This window comes from Aquarana catesbeiana, linkage group LG01, assembly GCF_042186555.1.
Source record: "Aquarana catesbeiana isolate 2022-GZ linkage group LG01, ASM4218655v1, whole genome shotgun sequence".
In the NCBI taxonomy this organism is placed as follows: Eukaryota; Metazoa; Chordata; class Amphibia; order Anura; family Ranidae; genus Aquarana; species Aquarana catesbeiana.
In genome coordinates, this window is record NC_133324.1 from 571,828,483 (window position 1) to 571,845,686 (window position 17,204).

Genomic DNA, 17,204 nt, shown 5'->3' on the forward strand with positions numbered 1-17,204 from the left:
AGGGATTTGGATTGCTATTGGAGCAGGGGGGAAAAAAAGAGAGGGGGGAAAAGTTGACACGTTTATATAGGGAGATCCAGGAAGTAGAACAGAGTACAAGACCTAGGGGGCTCCCAGAAAAGCATGAGCTAATAAAGAAAAGAAAACATCTGAATGAGCTATTTGATAAGGAAAGGAAGTGTGCTTTCGACATGATAAATAGAGATATGTACCAAGAAGGTAATAAATCAGGAAAGTGGATGGCAAGAAAGATTAAAGAAAAAAAGAACAGGACTTTTATACCTAAAATGAGAGATGAAGAGGGGAACTTAGAATTTTCTACTCCTAAGATTGCTAGAATATTCCACTCCTATTACAGTGCCCTATATAAGGTAGGCCGGAAAGAGAGATCGAGCGATAATAAGAAGGAAAGGATAAGGGAGTACCTGCGGGGACTAGACCTTCCCAGGGCAGAAAGGGATGCGGTTGAACGCCTTGATGCCCCTATATCTCAGGAGGAGGTAGAAAAGGCGATAAAGAACACTGCCCTGGGAAAGAGCCCGGGCCCCGACGGATACTCCATAGCTTAGTATAAAAAATTTTCTGAAATCCTTGTACCTAAACTGTGCGATTATTTGAATGCCCTAGGTGAGAATGAAGAGTCTCGAGAAGAATCCCTATTAGCTTATATTACCCTTATCTTGAAAGAAGGAAAGGATCCAGCTTCCCCTGGAAGCTACAGACCAATCTCGTTGTTAAATGTAGACACAAAAATTTTCACTAAAATACTTGCAGATAGGCTGAAAGTTGGCTTAAAACAGTGGATACATAACGACCAGGTGGGATTTGTCCCCAGAAGGAAGGGGAGGAACAATTCTCTGAAAACAATTCTTCTAATGCAGGAAGCAATTAGGAGCGATACCCCAGCAGCCTTGCTATCAATTGACGCCGAAAAGGCATTCAATAGAGTGGGCTGGGGATTTATGGTTGAAACCTTGAAACATCTAGGATTGGGGGAGAGGATGATGAGATAGATCCTGTCATTATACAGGCACCCCAAGGCGAGGATTTTTCCCTGATTTTGTTCATTTTAACCTTGGAGCCACTTTTAGCGGCATTTCGTAAGAACGTAGATATTAAGGGAATTAGGGTTGGAACGGAGGAGCATAAAATAGCAGCATTTGCAGACGATTTACTATGCTTCATTACTTGCCCTAGAATGACAATCCCCATGGCGCTCAAGGAATTTGAGCGCTATGGCGGATTGGCAAACTTTAAAATAAACATGAGTAAGTCAGAGCTCTTAAATATATCAATCCCTAAGCGAGAGCAGAGAGCACTTCAATCTGGGCTCCCATTTGTATGGTGTGAGAGGGAATTGGTTTATCTGGGTATAAAAATACTACCTTCACCGGGGGACTTGTTTTCCGCTAACTATATTCCCCTACTTAACAAAATTAAAGATCTACTGGGTAGGATGCGATATAGAGCTTTGTCGTGGATTGGTAGGATAAACGCGATAAAAATGTTTGTGTTGCCCATGTTAATATATACTTTCCAAATGATCCCAATAGCGATCCCCCCTACATTTTTTGTTAAACTACAGTCTCTAATTTTAAGATTTATATGGGCACGTAGGCGCCCTAGGATAGCATATGACATTTTGGTGAAGGATAAAAAACAGGGAGGGTTGGGTGCACCGGACTTTATAAAGTATTACCAGTCAATTGTTATCTCCAGGATAATTGATTGGTTATACAGTAAACAGGAGAAAAGCTGGGTGAACATAGAAATAGCACTGAGTGGGGTGGACATAGAAAAATTAATATGGATCCCTCCACAATATAGGGAGTTGGGAAACAGAGCAAATTTTTTGACTAGGAACACTTTTAGAATTTGGGATAGGGTAAGCAAGAGTTTCCATTGGGAATTTAATTCACCACTGATATCACTATTGAATACGGATTATTTTTTACCAGGGAAGGAGGAGCACTTATATTTCACGAGAAGGGCAAAAAAAGACGTAATACAATTACAGGACGTGATGAGAGGAAACAGATTGTACACTTATACTGAAATCACACAGGTCTGGGGGAACAAACCATTGGATAAATGGAGGTACGCCCAGATACAGCACTTTGCACGATCACTGCCACAACCACTGAGAGGAAGAGACCAGCAAAGTTTCATAGAAAAATTATTAAGCACCCCCACTAGTGTGAAAGGAAACATCTCTAAATTGTACAGCGTTTTAAGGGGGGAAGCGAGTAAAGGGCACCCCACTTTCTTGGAGAAGTGGGAAAGGGAAATAGGAGGTTTAGAAGGTGAGGCACACAGATGCAAGATTTTAAAGATGGTTTATCTAACAGCAAGAGATTCTCGGACACATGAAATGGCTTATAAGGCGATAGCGAGGTGGCATAGGACGCCCCAGAAGGTGCATGAATATGTTGCTGAGACCCCTCCAACTTGCTCGAGAGGATGTGGAAAAATTGGTACCCTTGCCCATCTTTGGTGGGAGTGTCCTAAAATCCAGGTGTATTGGGAGGAAATTCTGGGCGAAATACAACATATAATGGGGGAGCAGGTCAACAAAAACCCATGGACGTGTCTGTTTCATGATACGGAGAAAGAGATTTCCCAGTATACCAAGTCAGCAGTCCCATACCTTCTAAACGCAGCTAAAGCACTGATCCCGTGTTGTTGGAAGGGGGTGGAAGCCCCAAGGATAAGGAAGTGGATAACAAGGGTAGAATGGGTTAGAGGAATGGAAGAAGCAATACACTCAATGGAGGGCCTACGAGACAAATATCTTAGGATCTGGGCAAGATGGCTTGAGTATAGGAACACGGAGAGGTATATGACAATTATGGATTCCTGAGGACCGGGGGGGGAGAGAGAGAGAGGGGGGATGGTGGGAGGGCCTTTTCCCCTTTTTTTTTTTTTTTCCTTTGGGGGTGGGGGGAAGGGGGGAGAAAAATAGACAAACAAATATTTGTATCTTCAGTGGATAAAAGGGAAAGGAAAAAGCCATTAAAAGTTTGGTATTAAAGAGAAAAAGGGATCACAAATTTTCTACGCCACAATGATGCGAAAATGAGAGGGGGCGCAGTTTAATGACTCAGCTGAGTTAAAATCTCTCTAAAATCCTGCTGATGTGGTATGTGGTAAAAAAAAAAAAAAAAAATCTCTGGGACCCAGGGCAGGATAATATTTGGAAACCAGACCAGCTGAGTCTGGAGTCTCCAACAAGATAGACTCCAATTTATTATTGTGAAACTCCACTAATCCCCCCCCCACCCCCTCCAAACTGGGCAGAGGCTGCATCGCGAGGCTGTAAATACTTGAAACACCAAGTCTCAGAAATCCTGCATTGCCCTGCTATCTGCTCAAAGGAACAAAATTCCCCCTCTAAAACTAAATGATGGACATATTTAATCCCATATCGGGCCCACAGAGTGCCTCCCTCCAGCTTAAACAATTCCCTCAAAGATGGATTACACCACAGAGGATTATTAGGAGAGCCAAAGACTTGTTACCCATGTTACGGGAGCATATATGGAAAATCCTCCTGGGTAGAGACAAGGATAATGATAATTTAATAAAACTAGCAAATATGTGCCCATTCAAAAATGGGGAATATTTAAGTGGCTTACAGTGTAAAGGTAGCATTTGGGGAATAGCCTAGTACTCTTTTGATACTGCAGTTCATCAGTGCCCTACTATACTATATTAAACTGCTCAGAGGCTGTTTCAGGACACTGGTAAAGAGCAGTTCTTGAACAGTGCTTCACTTTGAATGGATTTACATTGTGTTTTGTGAATGGGCATCCAATGGATTGTGAATTGCACTTCTGTCACTAATGATCGCACTGAATAACTATTAGGAAATACTGTAACTGCACTGTTTACTATTAGTTATCAACACTATTGACATGAGGTGAAGACAAGACTGATATTTGGAAAGTTGTATTACATAGAAGTGTAGGTGGTGGTTGGGACACAGTAGGTGAGGCTGTGTTTGGTGGTGTGTGAGTGGGACTGGAAACATTGGAGGGGTTCTTTTTGGCAAGTGAATTACTTTAGGTGAGGTAGCTTGTTATCGCGACTGTGTAATATGGACTTGGGACAGTGCAGTTCATACGGATGTGTATGTAGAATGGAGTAAGTCACATCGTTGTGGACACAGGAGGATTTGTAGAGACAGGAGGTAACACATGTATCCATTATGTGGATAGTATAGTTTTCAGCAGAAAATGTGAGTAACAGCTGTATCTGACAGCATTGTCAAGTTAGTTTAGGGGTACTGGTACATAGGAAGGGGTGATTTTAATATTGGTACATGCATAACATAGAAAAAAAATCAGGCCTGGAGGCATACTTTCAATATAAAACTCCAAATGTGACCATCTGGCTCTAATACTATATAGGATACAGATGTATGTTTTGATAAAACATTTAAGAAAAGAAAATTTGCAGTAGTCCATAGTAACCTATCAAGGCTTTACAACTTTACTTAACATTTCTAAAAATGTAACTTCTGGAATCTGATTATTTTCTAAGGTCCCTTGACTTTTCCTTTCCTATTGTTTCCATGCATCAACTCTTAATTCTCTTTAACATTTACAGCATTCTCTTTTCTCGGATCCAGAACAGTCTATGTGATATATTTTCATGTCAGACTTTGTCAACTGCCATGGCTAGTAATGTTTCAGTGGTTGGTGTCATACGGTATTATCTACTTCAGTTTCCTGACAGTGCTCCTGTTTTTTGTTAACAGGCAGAATCAGTCACATTCACCATTGTCCAACCACCTCGTTACGGGGTGATTGAACGAAGCAGCAATGGGCAGAGCTACCGTCAAACCTCTACTTTCACAATGGATGACATCTATCAGAATCGTATCAGTTACAATCATGATGGAAGTAATACTCTCAAGGATAGATTCTCCTTTACTGTGTCGGATGGAACCAACCCATTCTTCATTGTAGAAGAAGGAGGAAAGGAAGTAAGAACTGGAATTTACTATTAATATGGGGAAGAATGGCTGTGCTTTAGTATTCCTAATGCTGTTAGATTATACACCATATACGTGACAGCTTTCAAATGCTATTATTTTCTGTGAGAATGAAATTAAAATAATACAGTATCTAACAAAAATTACTGTGTTTTAGAAAGTTATTTTGTACAGCGGTGAAAATCTTCCACCAATGTTGCTTTTTTTTACCTTTTAAAAATCAATGTACTTTATAGTTACTTTGTCATTCTAGAATGCTTCTACAGTTTTTTTCTTTGTTTTTTTTTTAAGTTGTTTAAGTGTCTATATGCTTGTTATGCTTTTTTTTTCTTCATGGCAGCAATCATGGTTTCCCTTCAAATAAATAAATATTATTAATGTATGGTTTCAGATAGTAACAGCAGCTCCTCAAAGATTCAAAGTTGATATCCTCCCAGTGGATGATGGTACACCTAGAATTGTCACCAATCTGGGTCTCCAGTGGCTGGAGTACATGGATGGCAAGGTACTGATATGTAAAGATTTATATATGGAAATCACAATTCACGATGGATTAGGACTCTAGTGGTGTGGATATGTGTGTGGATATGTGTATAGATGAGTGAAACTTTATATGACTAAAATGTTTTTTCTGTCGAAGAAGCAGATGCCGCTGTACATATGGAGTCTTTATCTACTGGCCCAGTTCTACACATTTGGCTTCTTTGCAGTCCCAGGAGTAGCACCATCATTCCTAGCATGCATATGGTTGTAATACACAGATTGTACTTCATGCTTATTTAGGGGAATAGAGCTCACAGCACATATTTGTTTATATATTTTAGAATTTACTAATTTATCTAGCATTTGGAGCACCAATTATGTATTTGGCGTTGTGGGTTTCTTAAACTGTGAACGATTGTGGCTTTTGATTGGGGGGGGGGGGCGCATGGTAAAACAAATTGTATTTGTTTTGTGTTTGGAGAGTGAAGTTTTTGGGTAAGCGATGTCTTGATATACAAGTAGCATCATGTCACAACTGAGTATAAAACAGAACAGTGTATCTGTGTAGCAATATGGTTACATTTATTGAAAATACCACATTTAGCAAGTCACATGGTTGGCATCCGGTTTAAAGCTGTCCACATAGACCATCCTCCACACCACCATCAACATCATCCCTTCCACGCTGCGCTTCAAGCCTCGCTTTCAAATTGCTCTACTGCAGGGTAGTCTTCCTGGTCACGATTGTAGGAGCGTTGTGGAGGATGGTCTATGTGGACAGTCTTACCCCAGATGCCTGCTTATTAAGATGTGCCTCTTTATTCATCAACCATGTGAAGTTGCTAAATGTTGTACCTTCATTAAATGTAACCATATTGCTACACTTAGAGGTGCCTCTCTTCTCTTTTATACACTGTAGCTCCTGCTGGATTTTGCTAATCCCTTGTGGAGGCTGCCATTTGTGGATGGACATTTATTTTATGGTTACACAACCTTCACATTGCTATAATCTTTTTATATGGACTATAAACTGAAGGACTTATGAATAAATGGTTGTGGAACGAATCATCTGAGTTTCCATTATTTCTTAAGGGGGAAATTCGCTTTGATATACAACTGCTTTGGCTTACAAGCATGTTTCCGGAAAATTATGCTTGCAATCCAAGATTTTACTATATTATATTAATATACAGTTATGCTCATAAGTTTACATACCCTGGCAGAATTTATGATTTCTTGGCAATTTTTCCAAGAATATGAATGATAACACAAAAACTTTTCTTTCACTCGTGGTTAGTGTTTGGCTGAAGCCATTTATTATCAGTCAAGTGTATTCACTCTTTTTAAATCATAATGGCAACAGAAACTACCCAAATGACCCTGATCAAAAGTTTACATACCCCAGTTCTTAATACCCTGTATTGTCCCGTTTAACATCAATAACAGCTTGAAGTCTTTTGTGGTATTTGTTGATGAGGTTCTTTATCTTCTCAGATGGTAAAGCTGCCCATTCCTCTTGGCAAAAAACCTCCAGTTCTTGTAAATTCTTGGGCTGTCTTGCATGAACTGCATGTTGAGATCTCCCCAGAGTGGCTCAATGATATTGAGGTCAGGAGACTAAGATGGCCACTCCAGAACCTTCACTTTATTCTGCTGTAGCCAATGACAGGTCGACTTGGTCTTGTGTTTTGGATCATTATCATGTTGGAATGTCCAAGTATGTCCCATGCGCAGCTTCCTGGCTGATGAATGCAAATGTTCCTCCAGTATTTTTTGATAACATACTGCATTCATCTTGCCAACAATTTTTACCAAATTTCCTGTGCCTTTGTAGCTCACACATCCCCAAAACATCAGCGATCCACCTCCGTACCTCTCATCATAGGCCTTGTTGACTCCTCTCCAAATGTAGCGTTTATGGTTGTGGTCAAAAAGCTCAATTTCGGTCTCATCACTACAAATGACCTTGTGCCAGAAGGTTTGAGGCTTGTCCCTGTGCTGATTGGCGTATTGTAAGCGGAATACTTTCTGGCATTTGCATAGTAATGGCTTTCTTCTGGGGACTCGACCATGCAGCCCATCTTTCTTCAATGCCTCCTTATTGTGCATCTTGAAACAGCCACACCACATGTTTTTCAGAGAGTCCTGTATTTCACCTGAAGTTATTTGTGGGTTTTTCTTTGCATCCTGAACAATTTTTCTGGCAGTTGTGGTGAAAATACCAATTGGTCTACCTGACCGTGGTTTGGTTTCAACAGAACCCCTCATTTTCCACTTCTTGATTAGAGTTTGAACACTGCCGATTGGCATTCTCAATTCCTTGGATATCTTTTTATATCCCTTTCCTGTTTTATACAGTTCAACTACCTTTCCTGCAGATCCTTTGACAATTCTTTTGCTTTCCCCATGACTCAGAATCCAGAAACGTCAGTGCAGCACTGGATGAAAGATGCAAGGGTCTGTCAAGGGTCCAGAAACGCATTGGCCTTTTATGCACACACACTAATTACAAGCAAACAGATCACAGGTGAGCATGGTTACCTTTAATAGCCATTCAAACCCCTTTGTGTCAACTTTTGTGCATATTATCAGACCAAAATCACCAGGGTATGTAAACGTTTGATTAGCGTCATTTGGGTAGTTTCTGTTGCCATTATGATTTAAAAAGAGTAAACACCGTTGATTGATAATAAATAGCTTCAGCTAAACACTAACCATGAGTGAAAGAAATGTTTTTGTGTTATCATTCATATTCTCTGAAAAATGGGCAAGAAATCATAAATTCTGCCAGGGTATGTAAACTTATTAGCACAGCTGTATATATATTCACTTGTTTTTACTGCACACTGAGCTGTGCTGGTCTTTTTGTCTGTAGTTAAGATTTCACATTTGCAGTTCAGAAGTTTGATCATATATGGGTCTGCAGCTAGACACAGCTCTAGTTGTTGGAGATATATTCATATTGTTCCTGCGTAACAACCTGCACGTGAACTATATTGGGTAGGCTTATGGTGTGCAGTTGTGATGTTCTTGTGGTCAGCATGAGGGGCAACATATCATAGTGGCCACGTGGTATTTGGGCAAAGAGGATGACGGTCTTCCCAAGATAGGTCTTTGAAATGTACCCATAGTCATGAAATAACTGTCGTGACGATTGCAATATCAAAGTGTGATCTCAAACTGAAGAAGGCCAATTGCTAAGCTTTAAAATATACTGGTCAATTGAGCATTGGTTTAGGTGTTTGTTTTTTTCCACAGGCCTCTAATTATATTACAAAGAAGGAACTGCTGACGATGGACCCAGACACAGATGACAAACAACTTTTTTATGAAATTCTAAGTGGACCTAGCCATGGTTATCTGGAAAACAAGCTAAAGCCTGGTGTTACCCTTTCGTCCTTTACACAAGGTATTATATGTTGAAGAGATGGTATAGTATGCTTTGAGTGACAGCACATTTTATAGCAATGTTACAAAAGTTACTTAAAAGTAATCACTTTCATATACATTTCACATACAGCCACCACACTCACCATGCCTTAAGTTTATTATTGTATTTCATATCTGTATAGCCTGTGTTATGCAGGTTTTTGCTGTAGCACCTGACTGTTGTTAGACCAGACAAGCACACATGTAAATTAACTGGAAAGCATGCGTTACAATGCTAAGCAGAAACCATAACCTGAAAATTTAATGAGCAAATATGGCTGCTCACATGTTCAGATAGTTTATATTTATACACTATACCAGGGCTCAAAATTTCAAGTCCTGAGCTACTAGCCAGGCTTCAAGGGTTACTCGCCACCAGTTGCCCCACCCAACCCCTACCTTGCCCTGCCCCTTATTCCGCCCCTAAACACGCCCTTATAAATGATCTCAGTAGTGACACTTAAATGTTTTATGCAGAATTAAGTTATAAAAATAAATATTAACAACAACTTTATCAGTGCAGCCTCACCTGTGCCCAACAATGCCGCCTACCTGTATCCATCAAAGCCGCTTCACTTGTGCCCAACATTGCAGCCTACCCCTGTCCATCAATGTCACTTCACCTGTGCCCAACAATGCAGCCTACCTGTATCTATAATTGCTGCTTCACCTGTGCCCAACAATGCAGGCTACCTGTGTCCATCAATGCTGCCTCCCCTGTACCCAACAATGCAGCCTACCTGTGTCCATCAATGCTGCTTCACCTGTGTACATCAATGCAGCCTCACCTGTGCCCAACAATGCAGCCTACCTGTATCCATCAATGCAGCCGCACTGGTGCCCAACAATGCAGCCTCACCTGTGCCCATCAATGCAGCCTCACCTGTGCCCATCAATGCAGACTCACCTGTGCCCATCAATGCAGCCTACCTGTGTCCATCAATGCTGCCTCACCTGTGCCCAACATTGCAGCCTACCTGTGTCCATCATTGCTGATTCACCTGTGTCCATCAATGCAGCCTACCTGTGTCCATCAATGCAGCCTACCTGTGTCCATCAATGCAGCCTACCTGTGTCCATCAATGCAGCCTACCTGTGTCCATCAATGCAGCCTACCTGTGTCCATCAGTGCAGCCTACCAGTGCAGGGGAAGAGAGGAGAGGAAGAGGATTGCCGGCCAGATTATCAGAGCACAGAACATCGCTGTAACAGCTTTCATTTTATTCACTGGCCATCACATACAGCCCCGCCTCCTGGCCCAGGGACTTTGATGTACGTCACAGGTCCCGGGATTGGACGGGTGTTCTGTCTATCAAAGTACCTGGGCCAGTAGGCGGAGTTGTATGTGACAGCGAGTGCGGGGAACACACGGCAATTGAAATTAAAGCTGTCACAGCAATGATCCACGCTCTGATGATCCGGGCCGGCTCTCTCTCCCCTGGGGAAGATCTCTGGGAGAAGAGTTCCCGTTCAACCCTGCCTTCCGGCGGTGCTCGCCCCCCCCCCCCCCCCCGCCTCGCTCCCAGGCAGCCCACGCTCACCAGCCCCCTTTTTTTTGCGAGTGGAACATTTGAGGGCTGCACTATACATAAACATTTGTTTAAAACATTTGCTTCCAGTATTAGACCCCTTTCACACTGGGGCGTTTTGCAGGCACTATTGCGCTAAAAATAGCGCCTGCAAAGCACCCTGAAACAGCCGCAGCTGTGTCTCCAGTGTGAAAGCCCCAAGGGAGTGGTGCGCTGGCAGGACGGTAAGAAAAATCCTGCTAGCAGCATCTTTGGAGTGGTGAAGAAGCGGTGTGTATACCGCTCCTGTCCATTGAAATCAATGGGACACCGCGGCTATACCGCCAGCATGCGGTGGTTTTTAACCCTTTCTCGGCCGCTAGTGGGGGGGGTAAAACCCCCCCCCGCTAGCAGCCGAATACTGCCGCTAAAACGACGGTAAAGCTCCTCTAAAAATAGCGGCACTTTACTGCCGACGCACCTCCCACCCCAGTGTGAAAGGGCTCTTGGAATTATGAACAAAAGTTTTTTGTTTTTTTTTTAATCAGCTGCAGATGTATTTGTATTCTTATGATTTGAATAGGATTTGCACATGTATTTTCCTGCTTTTTATACATATTCTTTTGTTTTCTAAAATGATTAAATATGGATTATTTCCTGCCAGAGGAAATAAACCTTGGCTTGATCCGTTATATTCTGCGTGAAGAGAAATACAAGGAAACAATGGATAATTTCAAGTTTCTTGTGAAAGACAGTAAACCAAATGTGGTCAGTGACAACATGTTCCACATCCAGTGGTCTCTGATAAGCTTCAGTCATGTTAGGTAAGTCTGTTCCTGGACCTGCTTTTCACCACTACACATTTGTTATATTAGAATTTTGCTTAAATATATAATATATATATATAGATAGATATATATATATCTATCTATATATATATATATATATATATATATAAATCTATATATATATATATAAATATATACATGTTTTAATATACATTTATTAATTTAATCTTGGCTCATGTTGTTTATTTCATCCACTAAGTGTTCCAGCCTCTCCATTCATTTTTGGGCACTTTTCAGGGTACCTAGGATAAGCACTTGGTAGTATGTACTTTTGTTCTCTTATTGTCTGGTGTAATAATGTGATTTCTGGGAAATATAATACATATCTAGAAGTGTTACACTTACACATTGCTTAATATGCATATACTGTACTTAAGTTGTATATCAAGCCAAACAATGTTTTTCTAGCTGTGAATTGAGTGGATAAAGGCTAGAACTCCTGTTATGTTTTTTACTGCTATCTGGGCCTCCATTAGGGAGGCTTCCCCACACTTCCTGTCCTGCTGACAATGGTGTCAACAGACAGAGAGTAATCTGAAACAAGGACACAGACAAAATTAAAAACCTGACGTCATTTCAAGCCTTACCTTACTATGCTAAAGAAAAACATTTTGATATAATTCTGTCAGAACAGGAAGTGAGAATAAATCTGTCCAGCTGAGCCCTGAATAGCCGTAAAAAAAAAAAATATATATTTTTTATCCCTTCCCTACTCTAGTCAAAAAAGTTTGGGCTGGACATACACTTTAACAAGGAAAGATTTACCTGATTCTAGATCCTAGTATGATTATTTCCAGTGAACTATGGGATGCCCATTCATCAGATATAAGCTAGTGCCATGTGCCATATTACTCCAAAGACTGTAATAAGACGCTTGTCTAATAAATAGTAAATAATACTGGGTGAAGTAAATAGATCTTGTGAGCTGTGCATTGCTTTTGTATGAAATATTTACATACTTCTCACATATGTATTAGACCATGGGAAATACATAATGCAATAATACCCACTTTTGTTATTCTGCATCGTCCTTCGTCTCACCTTCTTGCATGTTTCTATTCTGATAAATCCAGCAACTTGTTAGGAATCACAATATGTGCTTCTGATGCTTGAATCAGTCATTTGTCAGGGAGATAAGACAGAATGCAGAGTACAAAGTAGCAATTTAATAGGGATGTCTGCTTTACCCTTTAGTAGAGTCTAGCATACACATCAAACTATTTACAATAGTTGCAGCAGAGACCATGTAGATATTGATAAATAGTTATATATATACTGACAAAAAAATAGAGAACAGCTGTAGTTTTATATATTTAAAAGATACTATAGAATATTGAGTTATTTTACACCATTGGTTCTGCAAGGGGAACATCATTTAGATCTCATTAGGCTGAAGTCACTCAAATCCGCAGTGTATGATAGAAAACATAAAATAATAGTTCATTGAAAGCTTCCACCTAACTTACTTATACCTTACCGTCTATAACCTGTAATACTTCAATTGAGTGGTAAATTAGCACAGTACTATAGCTGCCTGGAACTAGATGACTTGATTGTGCAATGTAATAATGCTGCCAGCTTCTGTATTAGGGACTGGGAATCCGATATTATACATCTGCCTGTTTACTTTGCCTAATTGATGTCTGAAATATATTCTAAGATGTACATATGTGCATTTGTAATTACCTGGTGTTAATAAGATTTTACCATCAGCACATTTTAAAGTGGATTGTAAACCCTTACATATACCCAGTGAAGTGACTGGCCTCAGGTTATACACAGAGATGAAGCAAATCCTCCTAAATATGTTATACCTGTTTATCTGCAGTCTTCCCTTCTCTACATCTATGCAAAGAACAGAATTTATAAAGATCAGCACAGGAATTGATTGGTCCGAGGAAATCTCTTTGGCACCCCTGAAAGAATGCTCTCAGGAAGAGCTGGGATTTTTCATGTGCCAATAACTTATGCCACAACATCATGTAAAATTTGGATGGTTTATTAGGTTCATAGTAGAAACATTAGGGAAAATATGGAATATGTCCACAATAACATTATTTACAAATGGTTATCATGATGTAGCAATCCAGACATGTTTCACCAATTTATAGGCTTCTTCAGGAAATATTTGCTACCACACCTGGGTAGATAAATCAAACATGTAGATTAGTATATGTACATTTAAAACTTAGTAAGCATGATGAACAAAAAACAGACACATTTAATAGATTTTCAACATATGATAGTACATCTGAAACATAAAGCTTGGTGGAGGGCATCTAACCAATTCACTGTAAATATGAATAATCCAATCCAAAAGATCAGGACAAAAAATATTTTTTCCTTCAACAAAAAGGTTAGAGTCTAGTCACAGTTCAGCGGCAGGGAAAAAACAAAACTTGTAAATGGAGTAGTATGTGATTGGCCGTAGGAGGGGTACTCAGGGCAAGAATTGGCTAGAAAATCATAAGCGATTAAGGAATAATTAAAATATACTCATAATATTGTATGAGATTTATAGACATTTATCTCTACCATATATATAGGATATAAGATTGAGGCATGAAAATTTGAAAATTGCAGTACGTAGATGTGAAGTTAAATTTACTAATGATTTAACCACTTGACCTCTGAAAGATTTACCCCCCTCTTCATGACCAGGCCACTTTTTGCGATACGGCACTGCGTTATTTTAACTGGCAATTGCACGCTCATGCGACACTGTACCCAGATAAAATGTATGTCCCTTTTCTTCCCAGAAATAGAGCTTTCTTTTGGTGGTATTTGATCACCTCTGCATTTAAAAATGTTTGCGCTATAAACAAAAAAAGACCATAAATTTTGAAAAAAACCCAACATTTTTTACTTTCTGCTATAAAACAAATCCAATAAAATGTAAAAAATCCAATTTCTTCTTCAATTTAGGCAAATATCTATCCTGCTACATATTTTTGGGAGAAATATCCCAATAAGCGTATGTTGATTGGTTTGCGCAAAAGTTATAATGACTACAAACTATGGGATAAATTTATGGAATTTTTATTCATTTTTATTTTTTTACTGGGAATGGCGGCGATCGGCGACTTATAGCAAGACTGCGATATTGTGGCGGCCAAATCAGACACTAACTGACACTTTTGACACTTTTTGGGGACCAGTGCTAAAAAAAATATGCACTGTCAGTGTACTAATGACACTGGCTGGGAAGGGGTTAACATCAGTGGCAATCAAAGGGTTAACTGTGTGCCTAGCCAGTGCTTGTGTACTGTGTGGGAGGTGCTTTTACTGGGGGAAGGCATTGATCCATGTTCCTGCTTTGCAGGAACACAGGATCAATGCCTTCCCTACTGACAGAACAGCGATCTGCCTTGTCTACATAGGCAGATTGCCATTTTGACCCTCTGTCTAATGAATGGCGGGTGGCGGTGGACATTGAGTTTGTGGTACCTACAGATCAGCTCCCACTGTGCATAATCACGGCGGTAGCGGGTCGCCAGAGGCGCCCCAGACCTGGAAGTGCAGAATCGCGTACTAGGTACGTGATCCTGTGCAGCAGAGCCACCTTGCCGCCGTATATGTAAGTAATATGGTCAAAAAGTGGTTAAGGAATGAAGAACATCTATACCTTTATCTCCCCTTTTAAAATGCTGGGCCGCCAAACAGTCAGAAGCTTGCCTGGAGTCAATCCTGCAGTTCCCGTATGAGACTGTTTGACAGCCTAGGTTCTATGTACCCATAGTGAGTGTTTCAAAAGGGGAGATAAAGGTACAGATGCTCTTTATTCCTTAAATCATTAGTAAATTTAACTTCACTTCTACATACTGCAAATGTCTAGAAGTCTCTTACATTATTATGAGCATATTTTAAATATTTCTTAATCGCTTATGAATTCTAGCCAATTCTTGCTCCTGCGGCCAATCACATACTGTATATACTCGAGTATAAGCAGAGATTTTCAGCCCTTTTTTTTAGGCTGAAAGTGCCCCCCTCGGCTTATACTCGAGTCACCACCATCTGCCTACCTGATCAGCGTTTCATGCAGACAGACGGCGGCCATTCCAATTTTCAAAAGCCACAGTCAATGTTCAGCCTATCACGGACATCCTCTCATCCTCGTTCGTGGTATGAGGATGAGCAGATGTCTGTGATAGGCTGAACACTGACTGCTGGGAAATTGAGTGTTCTGCCTATCGCAGATGAGGAGGAGGCACAGCTTTTGAACACTGAAATGGCCGCCGAATGTTTTTATAACACGCTGACCGGGCAATGCTGGCTGCAGATCGGCACAATGGTGGCTGCAGATTGGCACACAGAGGCTGCAGATCGGCACAGAGAGGATGCAGATTGGCACAGGTAGGCTGCAATGGACACAGGGAGGCATGCACAGGACACAGGGAGGCATGCACAGGACACAGGGAGGCATGCACAGGACACAGGAAGGCATGCACAGGACACAGTGAGGTATGCACAGGACACAGGGAGGCATGCAGCTGCAGATGGGCATTGTTGACCCTCTTTTCCACTTACAGTAGCTGCTGCATTTCTCACCCTCGGCTTATACTCGGGTCAATAAGTTTTCCTAGTTTTTTGTGGTAAATTAGGGGCCTCGGCTTATATTCCGATCGACCTATACTTGAGTATATACGGTACTGCTCGATTTCCGAGTTTTGGTTTTTCCTTCCCGCTGAGCCGTGACTAGACTCTAACTTTTTTTTTTGAAGGAAAAAATATTTTCTTGTCCTGATCTTTTGGATTGGTTTTCTTTATATTTACAGTGAATTGGTAAGGTGCCCTCCACCAAGCTTTATGTTTCAGATGTACTATCATATGTTGAAAATTTATGAAATGTATCTATTTTTTGTTCATTATGCTTACCAAGTTTTACATGTTTGATTTATCTATCCAGGTGTGGTAGCAAATACCTCCGGAAGAAGCCTATAAATTGCCAAAACATGTTGTGATTGCTACACCATGACAACCATTTGTAAATAATGTTATTGGGGACATTGACTCTGAAATGATCAAATGTTTTTAACCATATTCTATATTTTTCCTAAAGCTTTTAATATGAACCTAATAAACTATATGATTTTTTCTTGATGTTGTGACGTAAGTTATTGGCACCTGAAAAATCCCAGCTCTTCCTGAGAACATTCTTTCATGTCTTGTAGAATTTATATGTCGAGCTGTCAGAAAACAGGGGGCGGAGAGGTGAAAATACACTACACACTACAGAGCTCAGTCAGGAAAACTGTGAGAGCTGATTGGAGCGAAGGCACGCACCCCCTTCATACAGCACAAATACAGAGCTGAGGCTGTCAATCAGCTGGATGTCCCTCCCTTGTCCCTTGTCCCTGATTCATGCTGATGGCAGAGAAACAAAGCAAAAGACAGAAATAATACTTAGTGCTCTCAATTGAGACAAGTACACACTATAGAGGGATATGCTTTGTTCATATTTCGTGTCTGAGGTTTACAACCACTTTAGGGTTTCCTAAAATATGCAGCTTATTTGTCAAAAAACTTCTGATACTATGCATATAAAATGTTATTTTATCTATACTTTCTGAATACGTATGATGTTAGCCCTCATTTTATAGTATAAAGTAACTCATACTTAGAAGATTTTGTGTGAACACAAAGGTTTCTTTCTATTAACAGTTACAATGTGAGTGAAAGGGCAGGATCCATCAGTGTGACTGTGAAAAGGACAGGGAACCTCAACCAGTATGCCATAGTACTGTGCCGCACAGAACAGGGCACTGCCACATCCAGCTCCAGTGTGGGCTCCCGACCAGGACAGCAGGATTATGTGGAATATGCAGGCCAGGTAAATATTTGCAAAATCTGGTGCATGTGTTGCACCTTCATAATTGTTACCACTATGTCAAGCTTTGTCACTATGTCAACGTTTTAGCCTTTAAAGGGAAACATATAGAT

General features: G+C 40.5%; 1 protein-coding gene across 1 annotated transcript in view; it reads left to right on the forward strand.

The window, feature by feature from the left end:
* Positions 1-17,204, forward strand: part of FRAS1 (Fraser extracellular matrix complex subunit 1) — an 830,295-nt gene that overhangs the window by 703,602 nt on the left and 109,489 nt on the right. Inside the window, exons 50-54 of the mRNA XM_073597432.1 lie at positions 4,760-4,987; positions 5,388-5,501; positions 8,738-8,888; positions 11,081-11,240; positions 16,926-17,094. Coding sequence (XP_073453533.1) covers positions 4,760-4,987; positions 5,388-5,501; positions 8,738-8,888; positions 11,081-11,240; positions 16,926-17,094 — 822 coding nt within the window. The remainder of the gene's footprint in view (positions 1-4,759; positions 4,988-5,387; positions 5,502-8,737; positions 8,889-11,080; positions 11,241-16,925; positions 17,095-17,204) is intronic.